This window comes from Galeopterus variegatus, unplaced genomic scaffold (assembly GCF_000696425.1).
Source record: "Galeopterus variegatus unplaced genomic scaffold, G_variegatus-3.0.2 Scaffold460, whole genome shotgun sequence".
Taxonomy (NCBI): Eukaryota; Metazoa; Chordata; class Mammalia; order Dermoptera; family Cynocephalidae; genus Galeopterus; species Galeopterus variegatus.
The window spans coordinates 371,185-396,184 of record NW_007726571.1 but is presented as its reverse complement, the minus strand read 5'-3'; the positions used below and the strand labels follow the sequence as shown (position 1 = coordinate 396,184).

At 37.6% G+C, this 25,000-nt stretch overlaps 1 protein-coding gene across 3 annotated transcripts in view; it reads right to left on the bottom strand.

Moving 5' to 3' along the window:
* The window catches only part of KIF27 (kinesin family member 27), an 85,360-nt gene that overhangs the window by 59,205 nt on the left and 1,155 nt on the right, over nucleotides 1–25,000 (bottom strand). For all 3 annotated transcript variants that reach the window (XM_008569047.1, XM_008569048.1, XM_008569049.1), the window contains exons 2-4: nucleotides 16,462–16,662; nucleotides 12,772–13,730; nucleotides 6,789–6,932 (exon numbers count right to left, since the gene is read on the bottom strand). In XM_008569047.1, coding sequence (XP_008567269.1) covers nucleotides 6,789–6,932; nucleotides 12,772–13,730; nucleotides 16,462–16,662 — 1,304 coding nt within the window. The remainder of the gene's footprint in view (nucleotides 1–6,788; nucleotides 6,933–12,771; nucleotides 13,731–16,461; nucleotides 16,663–25,000) is intronic.

Sequence of the window (25,000 nt, the reverse complement as noted above, 5' to 3'; positions counted from 1 at the left end):
CATGTTTATAAAAGTATGAACTTCGTGGGCCAGCCCGTGGCTCACTCGGGAGAGTGCGGTGCTGATAACACCAAGGCCACAGGTTCGGATCCCATATAGGGATGGCCGGTTGGCTCACTGGCTGAGCGCGGTGCTGACAACACCAAGTCAAGGGTTAAGATCCCCTTACCATCTTTTAAAAAAAAAAAAAGTATGAACTTTCTGAGTGAAATTCAAGAAGTAACAAGAGACAAGAAAGTTGAAAAGTAGAGAAAGAATTGCAAATAGCAGATGTTGCAGCAAAGGGAATGGAAAGTAATAACAGGTGCAGCGAAGTGAAAGCCTTTACTCAGTGAAAAAGGAAGTTAAAAGCACAGACAAGATAAACTGACAGTCCTGGAAGGAAGGAGAACTTGGAAGTCAAAGGCAGTACAAACTGTCTATCAGGAATGTGTGTGTGTGTGTGTGTGTGTGTGTGTGTGTGTGTGGTTTAGTTTTTCACATATGCTCTAAGGAAAATTTTTGAAGTGCATATAATCTAGAGAGCTCTAACATCAATCTTTGCTTCAGAAGCACAAAATTATGTAAACAAGAAATTGTCATACATTTTAATGCTTCACATGTACTACAGTATTTAAATAGGGGGAAAAAAAACCCTAAAGTTTCATTGTGTTAATGAGCAAAAAAATGCAAAAATCATGTAATCAGATAATTAAAATATACAACACCAATGACATGTAAGTTGGGAAGGACTAAATGGAGTCCTTACATTGTCTCGAAAAAGGGCAAAAATACCAATTAATATTACAATTTATTAAGTCAATGGTGCATGGTATACTCTCCAGGATAACCACTAAAAAGAGTAAAAGTACAGCTTCTAAGTTAATGGAGAAAACAATAGAAAAATAAAATCACCCAATTGATCCAAAAAAAGGTAAGAAAGCAGAGAAAAGGGAACATAGAGCTGGAAGAATAAATTAAAATGCAATGATGGATTTTAACCGAAATACAATAGTAATTATTTTAAAATCATAAATAAACAATAATCCAATCAAATGATAAAGATTATAAAAGAAGATTATAAAATTATCTGACCATATGCTGCTTACAAGAAACACAACTAAAATACAGAAAGATTAAAAATAAGATGTAAAAAGGGACACCATGTAAATATTTAGCAGATGAAGTCTGGTGTAGCTATTGTAATATCAAAGTAGACTTTAAGACAAAAACCATTAGAAGAAATAAAAAGAGGTAAAAAATGATTAAAAGGTCAATTTACCAGTATGATGTAAGAATGGTACATTGTATGTACTAAATAACACAGTTTCTCTCTATATATACATAATACAAAAACTATCAGCACTAAAATGGAGAAGACAAATCCACAATCATAGTGGGAGATTTTATCAGTCTCCAAATTACTGATATCAAAAAGACCAAAAAAGGGCCGGACTGTGGCTCACTTTGGAGAGTGTAGTGCTGATAGCACCAAGACCATGGGTTCGGATCCCCAAGGCCATGGGTTTGGATCCCATATAGGGATGGCCGGTTTGCTCACTTGGGAGAGCGCGGAGCTGACAACAACAAGTCAAGGGTTAAGATCCCCTTACCGGTCATCTTTAAAAAAAAAAAAAAAAAAAAAGACCAAAACAGACTAAGTAAAAATATAAATTTGAATAACAAGATTAACAGCACCCAATGATTGTAGAATACACATTCTTTACAACCACATCTGTAACATTTACAAAAACTAGTGAGCGTGGTGCTGACAACACCAAGTCAAGGGTTAAGATCCCCTTACCGGTCATCTTTAAAAAAAAAAAAAAAAAAAAAGACCAAAACAGACTAAGTAAAAATATAAATTTGAATAACAAGATTAACAGCACCCAATGATTGTAGAATACACATTCTTTACAACCACATCTGTAACATTTACAAAAACTAGCATTACGCTGAGCCAGAAAGCAAGTTTCAGTACATTCAACAGAATGAAATCATACACAGTATATTATCTGACCACAATGCAATTAAGCTAAAAATTAATAAAATAAAAAGAAATCCTCCATGTATTGGAAATAAAATAATTCTATAACCCATAGGTCAAAGAAAAAAAACCCAATAGGATACAACAGAAGGCCCAGAAATAGACAATAAATTCATGTACAAATGGACCTTGATTTATGATAAAGACAGCATTCAGAAGATAATGGAAGACAATAAAGTATCCTCAAAGGGAAGGATTGGGAAAAGGAAAAACCTGTTAAATAAGTAACAAACATCATTAACCACAAAGAAAAAGATTGCCAAATTTGATTACAATAAGAAGTCTTTTCATCAAAAGGCACCATTGAGAAGCATCCAAGGGCCACAGCCCCCTCCACCCAGAAGCAGGCAAGAGAACATGCCAAAAACACCACTTTTTGAATGGGTGGCCAACTACAGCCACCGCCACAGCCATGGCTGCCAAAAAAGCAGCTTGATGCCACAGCAGCAACTACAGCCACCACACAGGCAGTCTACCAGACATTCAACTGAATGACACAAGGAGAGTCAGCGGAGACTACAAAAAGAAGACATTGTCTCTCTCCTCAAAGTCCACTCCAGAGTAACAGAACAAAAAATTGCTGTACCAGGTGACCAGATATCAATGTAGATATACTAGAAATACAAAAATCCAAGAAAATATGACACCACCAAAGGAATACAGTAATTCTCGAACACTAGACCCTACAGAGCAGGAAACCCTTAAAATAACTGAGAAGGAATTCCAAGCAACAGTCATAAGGAGACTCACTGAAACAAAAGGAGACTCAGTTAGACAACATAATGAAATGAGGGAAAAAAAAATTCAGGATATGAAGGAGGAAATTTACAAAGAGATTACTACCTTAAAAAAGAAGGTAGCAGAACTCATGGAACCAAAAGATTCACAAAATGAAATAAAAAACACAACCAATAGCTGAAGCAGCAGGCTAGTACAACCAGACAAAAGGATTTCTGATCTTGAAGATAGTCTTTTCGAAATGACCCAGGCAGATAAAAAAAAGGAAAAAAGCATTTTTAAAAATGAAGAAAATTTAAGAGAGCTAGCAGGCAACCTTAAGCTCACAAACATTTGAATCGTGAGTGTTCCAGAAGGGGAGGAGAAAGGAAAAGGCATGGAAAACCTATGCAACCAAATAATAATGGAAAACTTCTCAGGTATAGGAAGAGACAAGGACCTTCAGATCCAGGAGTCTCAAAGATCCCCAAACAGATTCAACCAAAAAAGGTCCTCTCCAAGACACATTATAGTCAAAGTGGCAAAGCTCAAAGACAAAGAGAGAATCTTAAAAGAAGCAAGAGAAAAGCATCAAGTCACCTATTAGGGAGCTCCTAACAGACTAAGAGCAGATTTCTCAACAGAAACTCTACAGGCCAGAAGGAAATGGCAGGATATATTCAAAATACTAAAAGAAAAAAACTTCCACCCAAGAATACTACACCCAGCAAGGCTATCCTTCAGAAATGAGGAAGAAATAGTGTATTTTCCAGAAAACAAAAGCTGCGGAAGTTCACTACCACATGACCAGCCCTACAAGAAATCCTCAAAGAAGTCCTACATCTGGAATCTGAAAAGTGGTAATCACTACCATGAATACACAAGAAAGAACAAAACCCACCAGTAGAACAAAAATGCAAATGAGAAAGGGAAAGAAACCAAATCTTACCAACACAAAAAGCTATAGTGTCAATGTAATAATGCCCCTATGTATTTCTGATTTTAGTAATTTCAGTCTTCTCTCTTTTTTCTTGGTCAGTCTAGATAAAGGTTTGCAAATTTTGTTGGTCTTTTTTTTTTTTTTTTTCACGTCCGGCAATGGATCACAACCCTCAGTGTCGCGCCCGGACCGGACCGGGACCGGCAACGGGATCGCAACCCTCGGTGTTGTGCCAGCACCTCACTCAGCCAGTGAGCGGGAACCGGTCTGTATGTGGGATCCGAACCCTCGGCGGGAGCACCGCCGCGCTCCCAAGCGGCGCACTGTAGTAGTGCGCCACCGGGCCGGCCCAGAGATTATTCTTATTTTTAATATAGGTGTTTACAAGTATAAATTTTCTTCTAAGCACTGCATGAACCCTGCATCCTATAAATTTTGATATGTTGCGCTTTGATCTTTATCTCAAAGTCCTCTCTAATTTCTCCGTGATTTTTCTTTTTACCCATTGTTTATTTAGGAGCGCTGTTTAATTTCCACACATTTGTCAGTTTCCTAAATATCCTTTTGTTACTGTGGTCAGAGAACATATTTTCTATGATCTTATTCTTAAAAAAAAGAAAAAAGAAAAGAAAAGAAAAATTTAAACAAAAAAAAACATTCATGGAAAGATTTCCATTATCTTTCAATTCTATTTTTCCACAAACTTTTTGAAGTGCCTTTCAGTTTATATTCTGTTTTATTGATTTTTTATGCAATTAATGTTGCTAAACTTAGCTATTTGATTTTTGTTCTTGATTTCTTTTTATTAAGAGGACTTGTTGATTTGCTTAGAAATTAATTTGCCTTTGAAAAGTTTACTCATCTTCCTCTTGAAGTTAATTTGATATGTGCATACTTCTGGAAGACTTTAGAGAGCTATTTCAAATAATTATAGAGATTATAAAATGAAATATGTAAATTTTAATAAGTTTTACATCTCCAGTTTTCATGAAAATTTAAAGCCCTACTTTCTACAGAGTATTTTGTTCTTCATCTGTTATTCAGTTTATGTATTTATTTGAACAAATAAATGTGCATCTCCTTGCTGTATTTTAAAAAGAAAAAAAGCATCACTGAAAGTAAAAAGCAAGCCACAGAAAGCGAAGAAATATTTGCAACCATGTAACTGACAAAGAGCTCGTATCCAGAATATATAACAAATTTCTACAAATTAATCTAAAAGACAGACAATCCAGTAGAAAAACAAGTTAGAGGGGCCGGCCTGTGGCTCACTCGGGAGAGTGCGGTGCTGATAACACCAAGGCCACGGGTTCGGATCCCATATAGGGATGGCCGGTTTGCTCACTGGGTGAGCATGGTGCTGACAACACCAAGTCAAGGGTTAAGATCCCCTTACCAGTCATCTTTTAAAAAAGAAAAGAAAGGGCCGGCCCAGTGGCGCACTGCTGCAGTGCGCCGGTTGGGAGCGTGGTGGCGCTCCCGCCGAGGGTTCGGATCCCACTTACAGACCGGTTCCCGTTCACTGGCTGAGCGAGGTGCAGGGGCAACGCCGAGGGTTGCGATCCCGTTGCCGGTCCCGGTCTGGTACGGGCGCGACACTGAGGGTTGCGATCCGTTGCCGGACACGGAAAAGGACAAAAAGGAAAAAAAAAAAAAAGAAAAGAAAAACAAGTTAGAGACTTGAACAAGCACTTCACAAAAGAGAATATCCAAATAGCAAAAAACAAGAAAAAATGCTCAACCTCACTAGTCATCAGGAAAATGCAAATTAAAATCACAATAAAATAATAATACATACCTACCAAATTGGCTAAGATTTAAAAATTAACAATAACAAATTTTGAAAAGCATGTGGATTAGCAGGAACATTCACACAGTGCTGGGTGAGAATGTAAATTGGAAAATAGCCTGGCATTATCTGTTAAAGTAGAAGATACACCAACCCTATGACCGAGCAATTCAACTCCTAGGCACAAATCTGAAAAATGTGTGTGCTGTATGTGTACCAAGAGACACGTAAGACAAAAAGTCATAGGAAAAAACCACAAATAACCACCAACAGTAGAACAGAAAAAAAAAACTGTGATATATTCATACAATAAAATCCTATATAGCTATAAAACTAAACAAGCCACAGTTACATACAACATGGATGAATCATAACAAACAAAATGTTTAATAAAAGCAATCAGATACTAAGGAACTTACTGAATAAATTTATAACAATTCCAAAAACTAAACTGTAGTGTTTAAGGATACATACTTCAATAGAAAAACCATATGAAAAGTGCAGAAATGACTACCATACAAGTTAGGGGAATGCGAGGGATAGTAATCGGAAGGAGGCACTAAGGACTTCTGAGAGCCTGGCAGTTTGCAATTTCTTGACCTGGTGGTGGTTACCCAGCTGTTGTCTTTGTGATAAATCCCTGAGCAATACATTTTGTTTTATATATATTTAAAAATTATTACACAATTAAATGAGTTAAAAAAAGTAAAATAATGTCAAAATCAAAATCCAGTTTGTGCTGGGTCAGATTATTTCTCGGGGCATTAGTTACTCCCTCTCTGACAGAAAGCCAAAGGCTTAAAATAACATTAGCTATCCGGAGGGTAGGGGAGTCACAGCCAGGGACATACTGTGTTACACTGCAGGCATATCCATGTTAATACTAGGAAAGGTAAGACAGAGAATTTGAAAGATTTAACCAAAGTTAAAGAGAAAATCACTCATGGGGTATAAAAAAAAGTTTAAATTATATGTTTACCTTCCAACTCTTAGTATCACACTGCCTAGGTACCTTGGCAAACAATGGAAGGGAAAAGTATGGAGAAAAGATAACCACAATATGATTTGTAAAATAAGTTCCTGGGAACTATCTTTATATTTGTGAAGTAAAAGTCAGGTTAACAATAAAAAATCTTTTCTCTTTAAGCAGATTTAGAGGGAGGGAAAACTATAATAATTCAGATACCTATGTGCAGAACTCTTCAACTGAAGCAAGCTTTTGTAAAACGTTCCCATTTATTATTGAAAATGCTATTCTGCTTAGTGAGGTACATTTCAACTAAATCTTCAGAGACAGATACCTTAAGAAACCCTACCTGCAATCTATTCACTTTTTGTGCTTCTTCCAAAGATACGACATGTCCTTCATTTTCCTGTACCATCATTTGCACTTGATTCTTCAGGCCCTTCACCTCCAGTTCCTTCCGACTAAATACGACTTCATCAGCAGCAAGAGCACACTAGGAGGGAAAGAAGGCACAAGTGATATTCACCACGGAAAATACCCAGGAGAACCCACACAATACCACAAAAACAGTGATTTGATGATAGCTTGACAATGTCTCACATTTTTCTTACCCTTTTCTTTTTCAACTTTTTCTGATTTTTTTCTAAGAAAGGCAGAAACAGTTGAGAGGACCTATCATTGCTGTAACATAGGAACTAATTATCATAAAGACAGGAATATTTTCCTGATTTTTATTTCCTGTATATGAAAACCAGTTACTTAGGTTCTAGAGAACATTATATAAGATTTTTACAAGTTTGCTAGAAATGTTGTGAGATTTTAAAGTGGGTTTTTAAAAATCAAAGAGGTCACATTTTCCAAATTGACCTATAGGATATAAGAAAGCATTTGGGCATTTAAATAAAGTATATTTGTTGATTTTGTACACTTTCACTATCAAGAGAGATATTTTGAAGATGTCTGAAAATATGGTTAAATAGTTTTATTTCTTGGTTTCTGGTGAATTTGCCTGTTTTTAAGTAAAACTGAAATATGCAAATAATTGCAAAACAAATTTTAGATTAAATAAACAGAAAGAAAATGATCATTTGTCGAGGGCCTACTTCATGCCAGATACTGAGTTAGTATCTAAAATTTCTCACTGAATAGGCATTATTCCTTTTCATGAAGAAACTAAGGCTCCGTGAGATTAAAACCTCTTCCTGCAAAGATACAATGGATAAACCAAACCCCTGAGATTCAACCCCAGGGCCCAACTGGATCCAAAGCCTGTGCTCTTTCTACAAAGCTACAGGGAAAGCCAAGAATGAGTAGCTGATTTACAAAAATAGTGTTCACAAATAAAATTTAATTCATAAAGCATAGTATGTGTGTGACTCTTCCAGATGTGGAAGAGCAGTGGATCGGCCCCCACACTGGGAACCGATGGACTGAGGCCAGTCTTGCTTTCGCTACAGCTTCATGGTGGGGCTTAGGGCAAGTCCCTACATTTCTCTGCTTGGAATTTAAATTACCAAATAATGAGGAGTTGCATAATCCTGATGGTTCTTATAACACTGTATGGTTATATAACCTATGTGACTTCTCTAGTCTATAAAATAAGATATGGGAGAGGGGGAGGAGGGGTGGGGAGTAATCGAAAGGAGACACAAAGAGTAATTACGATTTGTAATGATGAACGTGGTAATAATATTGATTTGATCATCACATACTATACACAAATACTGATAGTCATAAATACATATAATCAATTATTTTAACAACACGTATAATCAATTCTGTTTCAATTAAAAAATGTATCTATAATTCTCTTTAGTTAATATCCTCTTTCTATAGACAATTAATTGTCTACTTGAGAAGCTTAAAATATAATTGCTCCCTTAGGTCTGCATATTTAAATATTTTTACATATACTTTATAACTTAGCTTTATCCGGTTTATTATTTACTTAAAAGAGTGTTTATCTGTTCATTTTATGTTAAAATACTATTCCTGCATTCAAAATGTGGAATAAGAAAGGCAATAAAATGGCTTCCAGTTAAGATGGTGGAATAGATGGTCCCCAGTGTCACTCTCTCCTACAAATCAACCAATTTACAGCTATTATAAAGCATCGATCCACAGCAAAGCTATGGCCTCTAGAGCTCGGGAGAAGAGGAGGAGAGACCTACAGAGTTCATGAAGGCAGAAGAAGTCATGAAGAGAGAAAGAGAGGACCACTCTGACCATCTTGAGCACAGTCACTTTAAAGCTGGCCCTGGTAAGCCCACAGAGCAAAAGCTGGCAAATGCTGCAGCTGTGCCCTTCATATGAAGTTGCTTGGAGGCAGCAGGAGAGAAGAGGGTCTTGGCGGCCCCTAGAAGAGCAAGACCACTAATAGGGTTCCCGTGGACCCACATAGGAGAGAGGAGTCACTCAGAGGCCAGTGAGTCATCACAAAAGACTGGCCTATCCCATGGGAAGTGTCAGGAGTGTGGGCAGTGGGGGAGAAGGGCCTACCGGGGGAACATTGGGACACAGCATGGACAGCTGATCTGCCCCCGATCAGCAGAGACTCACTCAGTGGAGACTGGTCAGGAATACAGAACTGTAGGGGGTGCAGTTTGCTGAACAGTCTCAGGCCCAGACCAGAGTTTCAATGCAACCCAGGTGCACCAGACCTCACAGACATCGAAGTGCTTACGAGGTCAACAACTAAAACCTGAGCTGCACAAAAAGTCTTCCCCAGAGAATCTGCAGCAAAGCAGCAATGTAGCTCAACTACAAGACTCAAGTGCTGGTCCCACAGGAAGTTCCCCCATTTTATTAGTAAGCAAAGAACAACAAATTAGTTCCAGTGCAGAGTTAAATTGGTGGGAACAGCGAATAATCCAACACAGAACTGAAAGAAGAAAAAAAAATACCCACAGATCAGAGACAAAGTCTGATATTAACTAGTAAAAGTCTAATACCACCAAAGAACATCCATAAAACCCAGAAGGACCGGAAGCCCCCTGGGCTCCCAAGCCAGGGAGGAAGGGGGGCTGTCGGCCTCATCTATGCCCCCCCAAAGACCACACCCAGCCCAGTGATGATCACCTTGCCACTGCAGGAAACGTACCAGGCTCCTGAACTGGGGTCATGGGGGCATCGAGGGCCTTGGCCCTGCCCCACTGACATCCACAACCAGCCCAGCAATGATCACCAAGCCCACCGCTGGAATCCCCTCATCTCCTCTGCTGGAATGAGGGGTTGCCATGGGCCTCAACAAAGCCCTCCCTCCTTCCTACTCTTCCCACCCTATTTCCTTCCCCCTTCCTCTCTCCCCTCACCAACAACTGCTCCACAATATCTGAATGTAAGAAAATGTACAAAGAATGTAAAAAAAAATTAATAAATAAATTTTTCTTAAAAATAAAGAAAATCTAAGAGAGCTAGCAGACAACCTTAAGTGCACAAACATTAAAATCATGGGTGTTCCAGAGGGGAGGAGAAAGGAAAAGGCATGGAAAACCTACTCAATTAAATAATAATGGAAAATTTCCTGTGTTTAGGGAGAGACATGATCCTTCAGATCCAGGAGGCTCAAAGATCCCTAAATAGATTCAACCCAAAAAGATCCTCTCCAAGACACATTATAGTCAAACTGGCAAAGCTCAATGACAAAGAGAATCTTAAAAGAAGCAAGAGAAAAGCATCATGTCACCTATTAGGGAGCCCCTATCAGACTAACAGCAGATTTCTTGACAGAACCTCTACAGGCCAGAAGGAAATGGGATGATATATTCAAAATACTAAAAGAAAAAAACTATCAGCCAAGAACACTATATCCAGCAAACCTATCCTTCGAAAATCAAGGAGATATAGTGTATTTTCCAGACAAACAAAAGCTGTGGGAGTTCACCACTACAACCAGCCCTAAAGGAAATTCTCAAGGGAGTCCTGCACCTGGAATCCGAAAAACAATAATCAGTACCATAAATACACAAGAAAGAACAAACCCATTGACAATACAAAAATGCAAACTAGAAAGAGAAAGAAACTAAATCTTACCACCACAAAAAAACATAATGACAATAAATCAAAAGCAAACTAACTCTCAGTCTCTCTGGAAGATAACAGGGAAATGTTAAATTTTTCTAAAACCAGTAAGTAAAAAGGGAAGAGCCAAGCATTTCTCCTGTCTTTCCTATATGAATGTTCCTCAGGGTAACCATAAATAGCTAAGAAGGGAACTTTTCTGTCTAGCAATGTATCCCTGCTAGTAAATAAAGAGGGAATAAAATAATTAGAATATGGTACTTTGCAAACCCCGATTAAAATAATGGATCTAGCAAATGATCATCAATGACTGCTAACTTCACAGAGAGACTACCAGACATAATGGGCCTCCTGCAGTAAGAACATATACCTCTGAAGCCAAATCTAACCTGAGTGAATCCAAGCCTCATATCTAGCAACCAATCACCAGGAAATGCAAGGGATGGTGGAACATGTTAAATGACATTACTGGGATGGAGCCAGCAAATCCAGACCTTGGGAAACTTTATGGAGTAAAAGGAAAAAAATTAAATGAAAGGGAGCCTATAGATTAAAAGAAACTTAAGAGACAACTGACATAGCAACCAATGAAACAAGCAGAACTTGTCTGGATCCTAATGTAAACAAATCAATTTTAAGAAAGAAAGAGGGAAGGGGAGAGATTTGGAGAAATTTAAACATGTTTAATGTTTGATTATATTAAGGAATTAGTATTGATTTTTAAAATGTGATTATATATTGCAGTTATGTCTTTTATAAAAGAGTTCTTATCTTTTAGAGACACATATTGAAATATATACAGATGAATGCTTTGATACTGGGATTTACTCAAAATAATCCAGGGGGAAGGCAGAAAGTGGGTGGTGTGGTACAAATAAGATAAGATTGGCCATGAGTTGCTGATTACTGTAGCTGGAATTATTGTATGTGTATTAAATTTCTCACAGTAAAAAGTTAAAAAATAAATAAAGCTTTTACTTTTGAGCCAGTCTGATTATGACTCTGATTCTTTTTTCAATAATAGTTTTTTTCCATCCTGAGTAATGTGCAAATTATTTTTAAAAAGATAATCTCTCAGGTTTCTAGCATTATACTCAATTATTTTTTTTTTTTTTTTTTTTTCTTTTGTCTTTTTTCCGTGTCCGGCAACGGATCGCAACCCTCAGTGTTGCCCCCGTACCAGACCGGGGACCGGCAACGGGATTGCAACCCTCGGTGTTGTTCCCGCTCCTCGCTCAGCCAGTGAGCGGGAACCGGTCTGTATGTGGGATCCGAACCCTCGGACGGGAGCGCCGCCGCGCTTCCCAAGCGGCACACCATCCAGTGCGCCACCGGGCCGGCCCATACTCAATTATTTTTATTATACTGTTACTTAAACGTTTGTATGTTTAAAGCTCTTATGTAACATAAAGCAAAAATAAGTTTATAAATTAAATACGAATGGAAAAATATCTAAAAATAACAGCATTAACATAATGTGATGAATGATTTTGTTTTGAAATATCTAAAAATAACAGCATTAACATAATGTGATGAATGATTTTGTTTTGCTAAAACTAAATTCCTATAATGTGAATATGGCATTAATGTGCTATGGCACAGTTTTTTTTTTGTTTTTTTTTTAAGTGGCAGGTATTATATTCCTCCACCATTTTCCACTGTCCAAAAAAACTAAATAAAAAATTTGTCCGCTAGATTGCAAATTCCATGCAGGCAGAACTACGTGTGTCTTATTTTCCAGTATCGACTCCAAGACACAAAACGTTCATGCAATAAATGTTTTCTGAATGAAAAGTGGAGAAATGTAATTCTGAACTCAATATATGTATATGTCATATGCATACTTGAACATATCTTCATTCCTTAAATATTATCAAATATGTTGATCTGTGGGGGTTTTTAAAATCTATATTCCAGACTCAAGGTACTAAGTATTCTTTTCTTTCAAGAACCACTGACCCATAGAGGGAGGAAAAACTCAGTAAACTACGTAACTTTGTTTCTGAAAATGTGTTTCTTCCATCCTATAAACAACCAAATGTACAAGGTTCCATTTAATAAATAAAGCATATTAAAATACATTTTAACCAAAGGAGAAAGGAGGAGCAGCAAAGAAAGGTATAAAATGTAAGGAGGAAGCAATAGGAAAAGAGGGGGTAGAAAGAAAGAATAAGGGAAAGACAAATGAGATTCTAAATACTGTCCTTTTTAAAAACCTCTGAAATTCCAAAATGACTCAGAATTTACTTGCCAAAGAAATTTAGACAAGTTACTCCTTAAACAAGTTACTCATAAAAGTGATGTCTAAGTACCTGGCATTTCTTAAGCTCCCTCTTCAGCTGGAGAAGTGTAATATGCTGTGGTCCTTCTTCCAGGTCTCCAGTTCCTTGGTTTTCTCGGAAAGAGGTAAGGACAGGCTTCCTGACCTCCCGGGTCGCGTTAAGCCACTCTTGCAGTTTGTATTGCTGATTTTGGTTTAGTCCAACAGCACCTTTTAAGTCCACCAGGAAGTTAAAGGCTTCTTCTATACAATTTTGGTAACCCAGACATTCTCCTTGTAGCTCAGCTACTTGTTCCTCAAGATAATGGACCCTATTTTTATCAGGAGTCCCCTCTCGATGGATCTGGCTAGTCTGGCTGATACTAGTCTGCTGGCTTTGCAAAACTTCTCGAAGCAACTTAATTTCAAATTCCATTTCGTCCATACGGTCTGACTCGGGGCTGAAGTTTACGGTAGGTTTGTTTCTAATGTTCCGTGCTCTGTTGGCATATTTGAGAGAATTTAAGGACTCATCAAAATCTGAGGAGGATGGGCTGACACATGTGATCATGACAGTCTTGGCACTGCCTCCCAGGGAATCTTTCAGAAGCCGGGTGATTTTAGCATCCCTGTATGGAATATGTGAACTCTTCCGGCGTGGGTCCCCAAGAGCACTTATAACATTTCCTAAAGCCAGCAACCCACTGTTGATTTGAATGGACTCTTTGAACCGTTCACCAGTATTCCCTGTTTTGGTTACTCTTTCTGATCCAGCCAAATCCACAAAGTGGAACTTTGAGACGATATGGCAGTGGGAATACCATGATCCATCTTCAGCTGCCTCCATATTTTTCTTAACTTGGCTAATGCTGATTGTAAAAATTGCATGTGATCTACTGGAGTGCTCATTCATTTGGGTGGTACCTGTATGTCTCGCTGCATTCCCCATCTCCAGAAGACTCATCACTTCATCTGCATTCTCCACGTGGCATTCCTTGGCTCCAAAAATCACTTAAAATAGCAATAGCAAGATTTTAACCAAAGTTTTCATCAAAATCCAGTATAGTTAAATTAACCACACAACAGTATCCATTTGCTAAATATAAATAGCCAGCCAACATAGTCCCTTCAAAAAAATCAACAGCATTTCAAACAATAGTAACATAGACAACATCATTAAATAATTTTAGATAATCTTCCAAAGGACCTGTTTTAACAGAAAGAATTCATTTTGATGTTTAAATTCTAAAAGATGTAATTTTTTTTAAAAAATCAATTTTCTTTGGAGTTACACATCACACTCAATTCTTTAAAATGACTGACAAAAGAAAAACTCTTTAGTCTAATATTTTGATTTATACAGTCTAATAGATTAATAAAAGATAATAGATTATATAATTCAAAAGAGTTAATCAGTAGTAGGTCAATTAAAAGAAATCAGTTTCTTTTCAGTTTCATTAATATTCAAGCCATCTTTAGCTTTAAGGTTTTTTGGTATTATGGAATCATAATCAATAATAAATGAAAAATCCAGTTTAAAAACAGGTATGCCCTACATAATAGAGTGTGAAATAAACGGATGAGACAGCAATTCAAAAAAAGCAAAAAAGTTTCTATCTTAATGGCGGAATAAGAACCAAAAATAATTGAAGCTTACTACCTGCATTCTGTGTTTATATTCAAAAATACTTCAAAAAGGAGTAGGTGGGTTTGGGATTTGGATCAGAACAGTAAAGCTCCTGATTCCATGCTCAGATTACATTGCTATGCTATACTTCCTCTTTCCTCAGATCTTGTCGTGTCACTATTTCTTTGAAAAATAATCATTTTACTTACATTATTTCCATCATAACACTTTTTTAACAACCTAGTTCATTTAAAGTTCTAAAGTACCTGTACTAAAAACAGTCAGTGTTAAAATATCAGGGTTTATATAATATGGCAATTTTTTTAATGTTAGACTATAACTTAGCACTATGGTTCTCAAACCTGGCTGCAAATCACCCAGTAGCTTATAAAAAAGAAAGTACCAATGACCAGGCTCCATCCCAGACCAATTAATTCAGAACCACTGAGAAGTTTTTTAAAGAGCTTCCCAGGTGATGCTAATTGTGCAGCAGCCAGGGTGAACACTGCTTCACATAGAGGTACAACAGAAATATGTCAAACAAATACACTTTGATTATGCGTGAGACATTATACAAGACACATGACAATTTGTCTTAAGATAATTTGTTACATCCTTCCAAAATTTTTGCAGGATTTATATCAGCTATAGAATATTCTGACCATTATCTGGAGTGGTAGTGTATACTTCTATATTGTTTGATGTTTTATGATAAACATGTAGGAGTTTTTGTAACTTTTTGATAAAAGATAAAAACATTCAATAACTACATTCCATAAGATACAGAAGCCCAAAACATCAGTCTGAATTCTATCCAGAAAAGATGAACTATATTGAATTATGTAACAATACTATAAACTACCACGTATACTTTCTTCCTAAAAAGTAAAACAAAAACCAATTTCTTCAAACATCCAGGACTGCCAAGGCTGCTAGGACATTGCCATGGAGGCAAGATTTACTGTCCCCCGCAGGCTTCCATTTGAATGACAACAGACATCTTACTTTCCTAACTGCTAGAAATGCCCCCTACGGAGTCACTCCTCTGGCAGGATTCTTTACCTCTAGGAAGGTTCTACTAAATGTGTTTTCTAGGAGAGGAAGACATCCAAGAACAGTCCAAGAACAATGTTAATAATAATAGGGAAAACCTGAAAACAGCCTAAATGTCCAATAATGCACTATTAGTTAAATAAATTATTATAATACATTCATGAGACAAATTACCATGACCACAAAGTCATAAATACAAAAAATATTTAAATAACTTGTGAAAATGCTCATAATATAAATATTAAGTGAAAAAATGAAGTGTAAAACTATATGTGCATTGCATATATATTTTTAAAAAATAATTACATGTGTACAGAAAAAGAAATCTGGAAGGAAACACACCAAAAAGAGAAGTTGCTACTTCTAGAATCCAGGATTAAAGACGATCTTTAATTTTCTTCCCTATATTTTTCTGTTTTCAAATGTTCTATAAAGAAAACATTACCTTTCAAGCAGAAAGGTATTATTCTTTAAAATACTTGCATTTTGACCCTCCCATACTACTCCCATTTCCAAACAGATGGGTATTAGTTAATGAGATTAACAGGTTGCTAGCACAGAAAATCAGAGAAATCAACCTGTTTATTGAGAAGCACAACAAACAGGTAAATAATGTCAATATGGATAAGAAAACCATAAACTCTCTAAAAGAGAGGGAGAAGAAGAAATAGGAGTGGTGGTACAAAAATCAAAGATGAAGAAAGGAAAGTTCTGGGTCGAGCTGAAAGAACACCTAAGAGAAAAAGCCATCCCCATGCCGGTAGCTCTGGGAGAAAAAAACACAAAAGCAAACTTAGTCTCACTTAAGGTCAATCCAGAGGGGAGAAATTACAGGAAACAAACATCTTGAATTACAAATTAGTAACTTTACCTTGTCTAAACTTCTGCTTTTTCACCTGAGTGATTTCACTGATAATCAACAAGCTGTTCGATTTTAAAGTAAAAACAAATTCATTTTGCTTGTATGTCTTTTTTTTCAAGATTCTTTGTACTACGTCCAGAAACTGAATTCAATGATCTCTGTTTGCTAATGGAGGCTATCAATAAAGTAAGCTACTTTACCTGTGTTTCCTTTTTCATCTTCTCGAATATGAATATCCTTCATGGATGTCTCCAATTCTAAAAGATCTCTTAGATCTTCCTTGTATACTTCTATATAAGACACTTTGATACTAAAGTCAATGCTAGGATTTTCAGAGATGTTTTGAAATATTTCTTGAATGGCTCGAGGAATGATACCCTTTTGACCCTCCACAACTGAAGCTGAAAATTTAGAAAAGAAAACAGATCTAGAACTTTAAATATAAGAAAAACTATAACTCAAAATTAACAGTTAATAAATTTATTTTCTTACATTTCTCTATATTACAAATTTTTAAAAACCACAACTATAAAATTCACAGGTAAAAGTTTTCACTTGTATCCCTTACTCAGAATTCATCCAGGCATTCATTCAACAAATATTTATTTGGTACCTACCATGTGCCAGGCACTATTCTAGAACCCTGGGAACCATCAGTGACCAAGACAGGGAAAAAAAACCCAGCCCTTGTGGGATTCTACTGAGGAGAGAAAGATAACAGCAAGAAAGAATAACTGATAACTGAATCACATGGTATATTAAAAGGAGATAAGTGTGCCTAGAGAAAAAAATAGAGTAAGGTTAGGGGAACTGAAAATGTGACTATATATTGGGTGGGAGGTGCTTGCAACTTTAAATAAGAAGGTCCTGGTGGGCACCATTGAGAAACCGAGATTTGAGCAAAGACTTTAAAGAGGTGGCAGGGGGTCCATGTGGGTTTCTAAGGAAAGAGCATCCCAGGCAGAGGGAACAGCCAGTGTGAAGGCACTAAACTGGTATAATCCATAAACAAGGAGGCCAGCGTGGCAGGAGATGAGGTTGTGAGGTGACAGAAGAGAGATCATGTGGGCCCTTGTAAACCACTGTACACTTTGGATTTTATTGAGTGAGATGACAGCCATTGGAGTAGAGTAATAACTCACTCTTACCTGGGATTTTAAAAGACCGCTCTGGCTGTTGTGTTCTGCAGGAGTGGAAGTGGGCAGCCCCCTTAGGAGGACACTGCAGTAATCCGTGAGTCAGGGGGTGAGGGGATAGACAGGATGGTGGTTCATATCAGGATGGTAGCTGGATTCTGGATTTATGTTCAAGGGAGAGCCATTAAGATTCCCTGACAGACCATTTAGACTTCCAGGATATGGAACCTGAGAGAAAGCAATGAGTGAAGGATGACTCCAAGGTTTTGTCTTGGGCCATTAGAGCTGCCATCAACTGATCTGGGGAAGAGTGGGTGTTGAATTGGCTTGAGAGGGAAATAGCAGTTCGGTGTTTGACCAATTAAGCTTGAGATGTCTATTAGGTTTCACTTGGGAAGGCTGAATAGACAGTGGATCTATAAGTCCAGAGTTCAAGACGACAGTGGATCTATGATTCCAGAGTTCAAGACAGTAGTCTGAACTGGAAGTAAAAAATTGAAAGTCAGCTACATATAGATGGTATTTGATGTCATGAGGCTGGATGAGATCAAAAAATGAAAAAGGAGAGAAGAGCACCAAAGAGTGAGTCCTGAGGCACATCATTTATTGGTTCATTTATAAGGAACCAGCAAGAAAGCCTGAGGAGCAAACAGTTAAGTAGAAGGAAAACTAAGAATGTGGTAGCCTGAAAACCAAGTGGAGAATGTGTACCAAATCTGTTGATAGGTCCAGTAAGAAGAGAAATAAAAACTAACCATTGGATTTAGCAAAGTGAAGGTCATTTATGATTATCTTGACAAGTGCAGTTTCAGTGGCAGTGGAGGTGAAAGGTGAATGGAGTGGACTGAAGAAAGAATGGGGGGAGGAAAAGTGGTTACAGTGACTCACAGAGGACACCTTCAAGGTTCTGCTACAAAGGGAAGAGAAATGAGACAGCAGATGCAGGAAAGGTGGTTTAAAAACAAAGGACTATTAACAGTTTCTTTCTTTCTTTCTTTCTTTTTTTTTTTTTTTATGCTTGTTAGAAATTTATTTTTTATTTTTTTTTATTTTATTTATTTATTTTTTTTTATTTTGTCAATATACACTGTATATGATTATTATGGCCCGTCACCGACACCTCCCTCCCTCCTCCCTCTCTCCCCTCCCCCCCAAGAATGTCCTTTCCGTTTGCTTGTTGTAACAACTTCATGGAAGTATAGTTGTGGAAGAAGATATAACAACTATACTTTCTTTTTTTTTTTAAAAGATGACCGGTAAGGGGATCTTAACCCTTGACTTGGTGTTATCAGCACCGCACTCTCCCGAGTGCGCCACGGGCCGGCCCCTATTAATAGTTTCGAGATATGGTAAGAGCTGATATATCCAGCATTCTCTCAACTATTAATACTACTGAGACTGAAATACTATTAAAAAGCACATCATTGGGGCTGGCCTGTTAGCTCAGTTGGTTAGAGAGGGGTGTTATAATAATAAGGTCAAGGGTTTGGATCCCTATACCAGTCAGCCACCAAAAAAATCCAAACCGAATAACAAAAAAGTACGTTATTGTACTTGATGATAAATTTTGCACACAATGATCTAATCACTTTATAATTATTCAGTGTTTAAAATACAACATGGGCAAAGCTTTAAAATTTGATAACACCGAATCTTCTCAAGGATATGAGCAAACTGGTCCTCTAATATACCATGAGAAGATAAACTGGTCCAGCCTTTTTGGAGAATAATTAGTATCAAAAATTTAAATGTGATCACTCTTTAACTCAGATAAAGTCCTAAAGAAATACATGTGCACATACCTAAAGATGTCATATAAATATCAGTAAAGTTTGCTTGTAATTGTGAAATATTCCGAAGAACCTAATAAACCCATTTGTAGGAGAATGGCTAGTTAACAATGGTACACCATGCAACTACTGTGAAACAGATGTCCAAGATCTATGAGGTTAAAAAAAAAATAACTGCAGAGCAAATCTTATCTGGGTAAAAGAAAATATGCATACCCATACAAAGAATACTTTTGAAAAAATACACAAAAAACTTAATGGTAGTTGCCTCTGAGGAATTCGAATAGGGAGAGAAAAGAAAGGAAAACTTTACATTTTATCTTATAGCTGTAAATATTTGAATTTTTGCCATTAGAAATAATTTTAAATATACAGTTTAAAAATAAATTGAAAGTTTAAATATAGTTTAAAATCAACTAAATAAATATACTGTAAAGAACTGGAATGGGCTGGCCAATTAGCTCAGCTGGTCGGAGTGCAGCATTATAACACCAAGGGCAAGGGTTCGAATTCCCATACCAGCCAGACGCCAAAAAAAAAAAAAAAAAGAACTGGAAGAAACATAAAACAAAGAAGCTTACAACCAAATGACAAGACAACCCAATAAACTAAATGATATTTATGTAAGTTTAAGACAAAAAGATATAGTAAGAAAATGTATTGACACACGCATGCACACATGCATGCGTGCACCTACACACACATGAAGAAAATATGTTACTGAAAGTCCCTGGAATACAAGAGGCATAAGTGGCACCAGCCAAGTTCAAAGCAGGTAGGTATAGTAGAAACGTCCACTTTAATATAAAAGATAAAACTATAGGGGGTGGCATTTTATTTCTTGAATAGGTCATGCTGTCTTATAAACACTTTACCTTTCCCAATTCACCAATTCACTGTTCATTAAATACTAGATCCAAGGAGGTGGCCCTTGGCTCATAAAAAGTCCTCCACACAAGGGCTGCCCCTGCCCAAAGCCACCCCATCCCGGGGCATTCACTAGAGTCCCCGCTACTAGTGGGAGCCACCGTAAATAAAAACGTTGAAGCTTTAAGACAACATGTAATTTTTGAAGAAGAAAATGCTATTTTTTAAAAAATCAGGAGCACCGGGGCTGGCGGGTTAGCTCAGTTGGTTAGAGCACAGTGTCTGTAACAACAAGGTCAAGGGTTTGGATCCCTTACCCACCAGCTGCCCAAAACAAAAACAAAAAACAAAACAAAACAAAACAAATCAAAAGCAGGAACACCAAGGTCAAGGGTTCAGATCCCCATACTGGCCAGTTGCAAAAAAAAAAGCAAGAAACTGACAACTGACCCCAGGTAAGACCAATTTATTTCACAGTCCTTTGTACTAAACTGTCTTTCTCTTTAGATCATTTATTATGGGCCGGGTGGAATCCTAATCACTGGACCATAATTCATTAATGTTATCAAGAATTCTTTTTTAAGAAACGTCCTTGTATCACATTTTTTCACACTTAGCCAAGAGCATCTGTTCTGAGATTTCTGGGTGGGGTGGAAAGGTGCAGGGAGTTTGAGGGTAGAAAGGGGTAACAAAGGGCAAGGCAGCCAGCAGAGTCTGATGGACACAGAGGATGTGTGCAGAAGTACAGAAAGGTCAGTTCTGCCCAGGCCTAGACCTCAGTCCAGGAATGATGAAGGGAACATCTCGACACCTGTTTTCCTCCATCACTACTTGAGCCTACAGCTTCCACAACCCAGAAGAGACCAGTACAATAACATTATGAGTGAACATTTATTTATGCCCCACCTTGTTTCAAAAAGGAGTTAAAGCAGCTTAACAAAAATGCATACAAAGGACTCAAGCAGATACTTCTACACCAATGTTCAGTGCAGCATTATTCACATGAGCCAAAAGGGGGAAACAAATCAAGTGTCCACCAACAAAGGAGTGGATAAATAAACTATGGCATACATACAATGGAGTATTATGCACTCATAAAAAGGAATGAAGTTCTGATACATGCTAAGTGAGAGAAGCCAGACAGTATTGTATGATTCCACTTCTATGAAATATCTACAACAGGAAAATTCATAGAGACAGGAAGTAAATTAGAGGTTACCATAGGATGTGGGAGAGTGAGTGTGAAGGAGAGTTACTGCTTAAATGAGCATACAGCTTCTGTTTGGGGTGATGAATAAATTTGGAAATAGTGATGACTGCATTAACACAATGAATTTGACACTGCAGAACTGTAAACCTAAAAGTAGCTCAGTGGTAAATGTTATATTATGTATATTTTTATGTATTTTACTACAATTTTAAAAATAGTACAAAAGTGTAAGAAATAAAATTTAAAATAAGTGGAGAGATAAATGGAGACTGAAGGTTAAATAAGTGTCTGTAGGCCCCACAATTTTTAGCATGGTTCCATGTAAAATATATTCCAAGCAACAAATAGTTGGCTTACAGATGAACCTTAAAAACAATTTGCTTCCAAGTTGAAGATTATCAAAATTTAGATTTCTAGCAACAATCACCCTGAAAATCTGAGCTTCTATTAACTTGGATGGCTGCCTTTCACCTAACTTAAGATGCAAGACTGCCATTGTGTGGCAAGTAAAGGAAGCTGTAGGTTTTTTTCCATCACAAGACAAACTGAAGATTCCTTTTTAAGAACTTCTAGGAACTAGCCAATATCTAAACCCTTTCAAACTCTAGTACAGATAAGTACTCTAGGTTAGCCAGAATATTCTATTGACCAGAAACAGCTCATTTATTCCTCACTTCAACAGATAACAAAGCACAGTAATTCAAAAGACTTATCAAAAAGCTGAATTTCAAGCAATATTTCTAAGAAAGCTTCAATATGTATTTTGGTAAACTAAATATCATATTTGCAATGTTAGTCTTATATTCCTGAAACAGACCATTTCAGAGAGAAAACATGTAAAATTTCATACCCCAACAGCCATATTTTAGCTGACGCTATCTAAAGGGTGCACAAAAGTTTTTTAGAAAAGGTTATACCTTGTAAAGGTTGATAAATCCAAGGTTCTAAAAAGCAGGAAAATGAATATTAGTTTAAATAAACATCATATTCAAAAATAAGAGATTTTTATTTTGCCATAGTGCCTACCATGGTACCCTGGACAGTGCAGATGTTCAATAAATATTTATTGGAGGAAAAAACAAACATTATTTGCATGGTCAATGATCAAACAGCAGATGTCTAAACCAGAATTGGTGCCCTACAGAGACAATGTAAAAAATCAAAAACGTTCACCAATTTCACAAATACATCAAGAAATAAATGCAACTTTAAACAACTAAGTACAATTTTTCACCTATCAAGTAGTAAAAAAAAATTAAATTTATAGTATCAGTAAGTGGGGCAAGGATATCAGCAAATGACTTTCATACATTGGTGGTGGGAATATAAACTGACACAGCATTTTTGCAGGGTAAATTGTCAGGGTAATCAATCCACATTTTATTTTTATTTTTATTTTTATTTTTATTTTTTTTTCTGTCTTTTGTCTTTTTTTTCCGTGTCCGGCAACGGATCACAACCCTCAGTGTTGCCCCCGTACCGGACTGGGGTCCGGCAACGGGATTGCAACCCTCGGCGTTGCTCCCGCGCCTCGCTCAACCAGTGAGCGGGAACCGGTCTGTATTTGGGATCCGAACCCTCAGGTGGGAGCGCCGCCGCGCTTCCCAAGCGGCGCACTATCCAGTGTGCCACCGGGCCGGCCCAACATTTTAAATGTACATACTCTGACTCAACAAATACATCTCTAGGAATCTACTCTACAGAAATATGAACATGTGTATGCAAAGTTAAATATACAAAGATATACGCTGCAACTTTTTATAATGGTAAAAATCTCAGAAACAATCTAAATGTCCATTAATACTGAAATGAATTCAAAAAATAAATTTAAAAAAAAATACTGAAGTGGATGAACTATGACCCATTCACACTATGGAATATTATACAGCCAAAAAATGAGGTAAAAGTGTATGAACCAAATGGAAAAAAGTGAAATGATTTTTTATATTATTAAATGTAAAAAGAAAGTTACAGAACCACAGGTATATCTCATTAGACAAACAAACAAAACAAAAAAACTACATGTGTGAGTAATACGGGTAATATGCATCACATTTATTTCTTGAAGATGAGAGGAGCTTTTACTTTTTAAATTTCTTATGTATCACTTGCAATTTTTTTTTTTCCTTTTTGTCTTTTTTCGTGTCCGGCAACGGATCGCAACCCTCAGTGTCGCGCCCGTACCGGACCAGGACCGGCAACGGGATCGCAACCCTCGGTGTTGCTCCCACACCTTGCTCAGCCAGTGAGCGGGAACCGGTCTGTATGTGGGATCCGAACCCTCGACGGGAGCGCCACCGCGCTCCCAAGCGGCGCACTGTAGCAGTGCGCCACCGGGCCGGCCCCACTTGCAATTCTTTTTATAATGAATTCTTAAATTAAAAAAAGTAGGAAATGGGCCGGCCCGGTGGCGCACTGCTATAGTGCGCCGCTTGGGAAGCGCAGTGGCACTCCCGCCGAGGGTTCGGATCCCACATACAGACTGGCCGCTCACTGGCTGAGCGAGGGGCGGGAGCAACACCGAGGGTTGTGATCCCGTGGCCGGTCCCGGTCTGGTACAGGCGCGACACTGAGGGTTGCGATCCGTTGCTGGTCACGAAAAAAGACAAAAAAAAAAAAAAGTAGGAAAAAACATCAAAAATTATTCTTAATGGTGGTCTATTTCTCCTAACATAAGAGAATTTTAGAGCAGTTAAAATATTTTTGGACAACTGATAATTTTAATAACTTTTCCCCTTGCAGAATTAAAATTGTACTCATGGCCTCTTAACAAAAAAACAGTATAGCTACAATTAAGTCACCAAGCTCTGAGCATTTTATAACTCCTATTGGTATAAAGCACAAACTGGGTCATTAAGATCATAAAACATTTGCCAATAAAAAAAAAGCTACAATTCTCAAGAAAAAAACACATACTAGAAAAACTAAATTCATTGTGAGACCCTAAAATAATCTATCATCTGTAATCTCCAAATCCTGTAGAACAGTGATTTTAAAAAATTGGGGGTGGGAGAGTAATTGGGCACTTAAGACCCCTCCATTTAATCTTTGGAATGAAGACTTCCTCACACAACAAAGCCACTTTCCGAACCTTCCCCCATTCATGCATGTAATGACAAAAGTTACCTGAAAGTCACATAGTCTACATTTGAGAAGTATGAAAACAGAAAAAGTATTGAGAGGTGCTATACATATAGAGAATACTAACTAAAATTTTAGGCAATGATTTATATATGCAACATTCAGAAGTCTGCTTTTAAGGGCTGGCCCGTGGCTCACTCGGGAGAGTGTGGTGCTGATAACACCAAGGCCATGGGTTCGGATCCCTATATAGGGATGGCCAGTTGGCTCACTTGGGAGAGCGTGGTGCTGACAACACCAAGTCAAGGGTTGAGATCCCATTACCGGTCACCTTGAAAAAAAAAAGTCTGCTTTTAGTAGAAAAATAACACAGTAAGCAATCTCAACAGAGGACTCGGTTTTCAATGCCCACACCATCGCTAGCCACCTAACTAAACAGTCGCTTCATCTCTCCACGGGTGAAGATCCTCACTTATCAATGAAGACAAATGATTTCTAAGGTTGGGCCGGCCCGGTGGCGCACTGCTATAGTGCGCCGCTTGGGAGCGCAGTAGCGCTCCCGCCGAGGGTTCGGATCCCATGTGGAGACCGGTTCCCGCTCACTGGCTGAGCGAGGTGCGGGCACAACACCGAGGGTTGTGATCCCGTTGCTGGT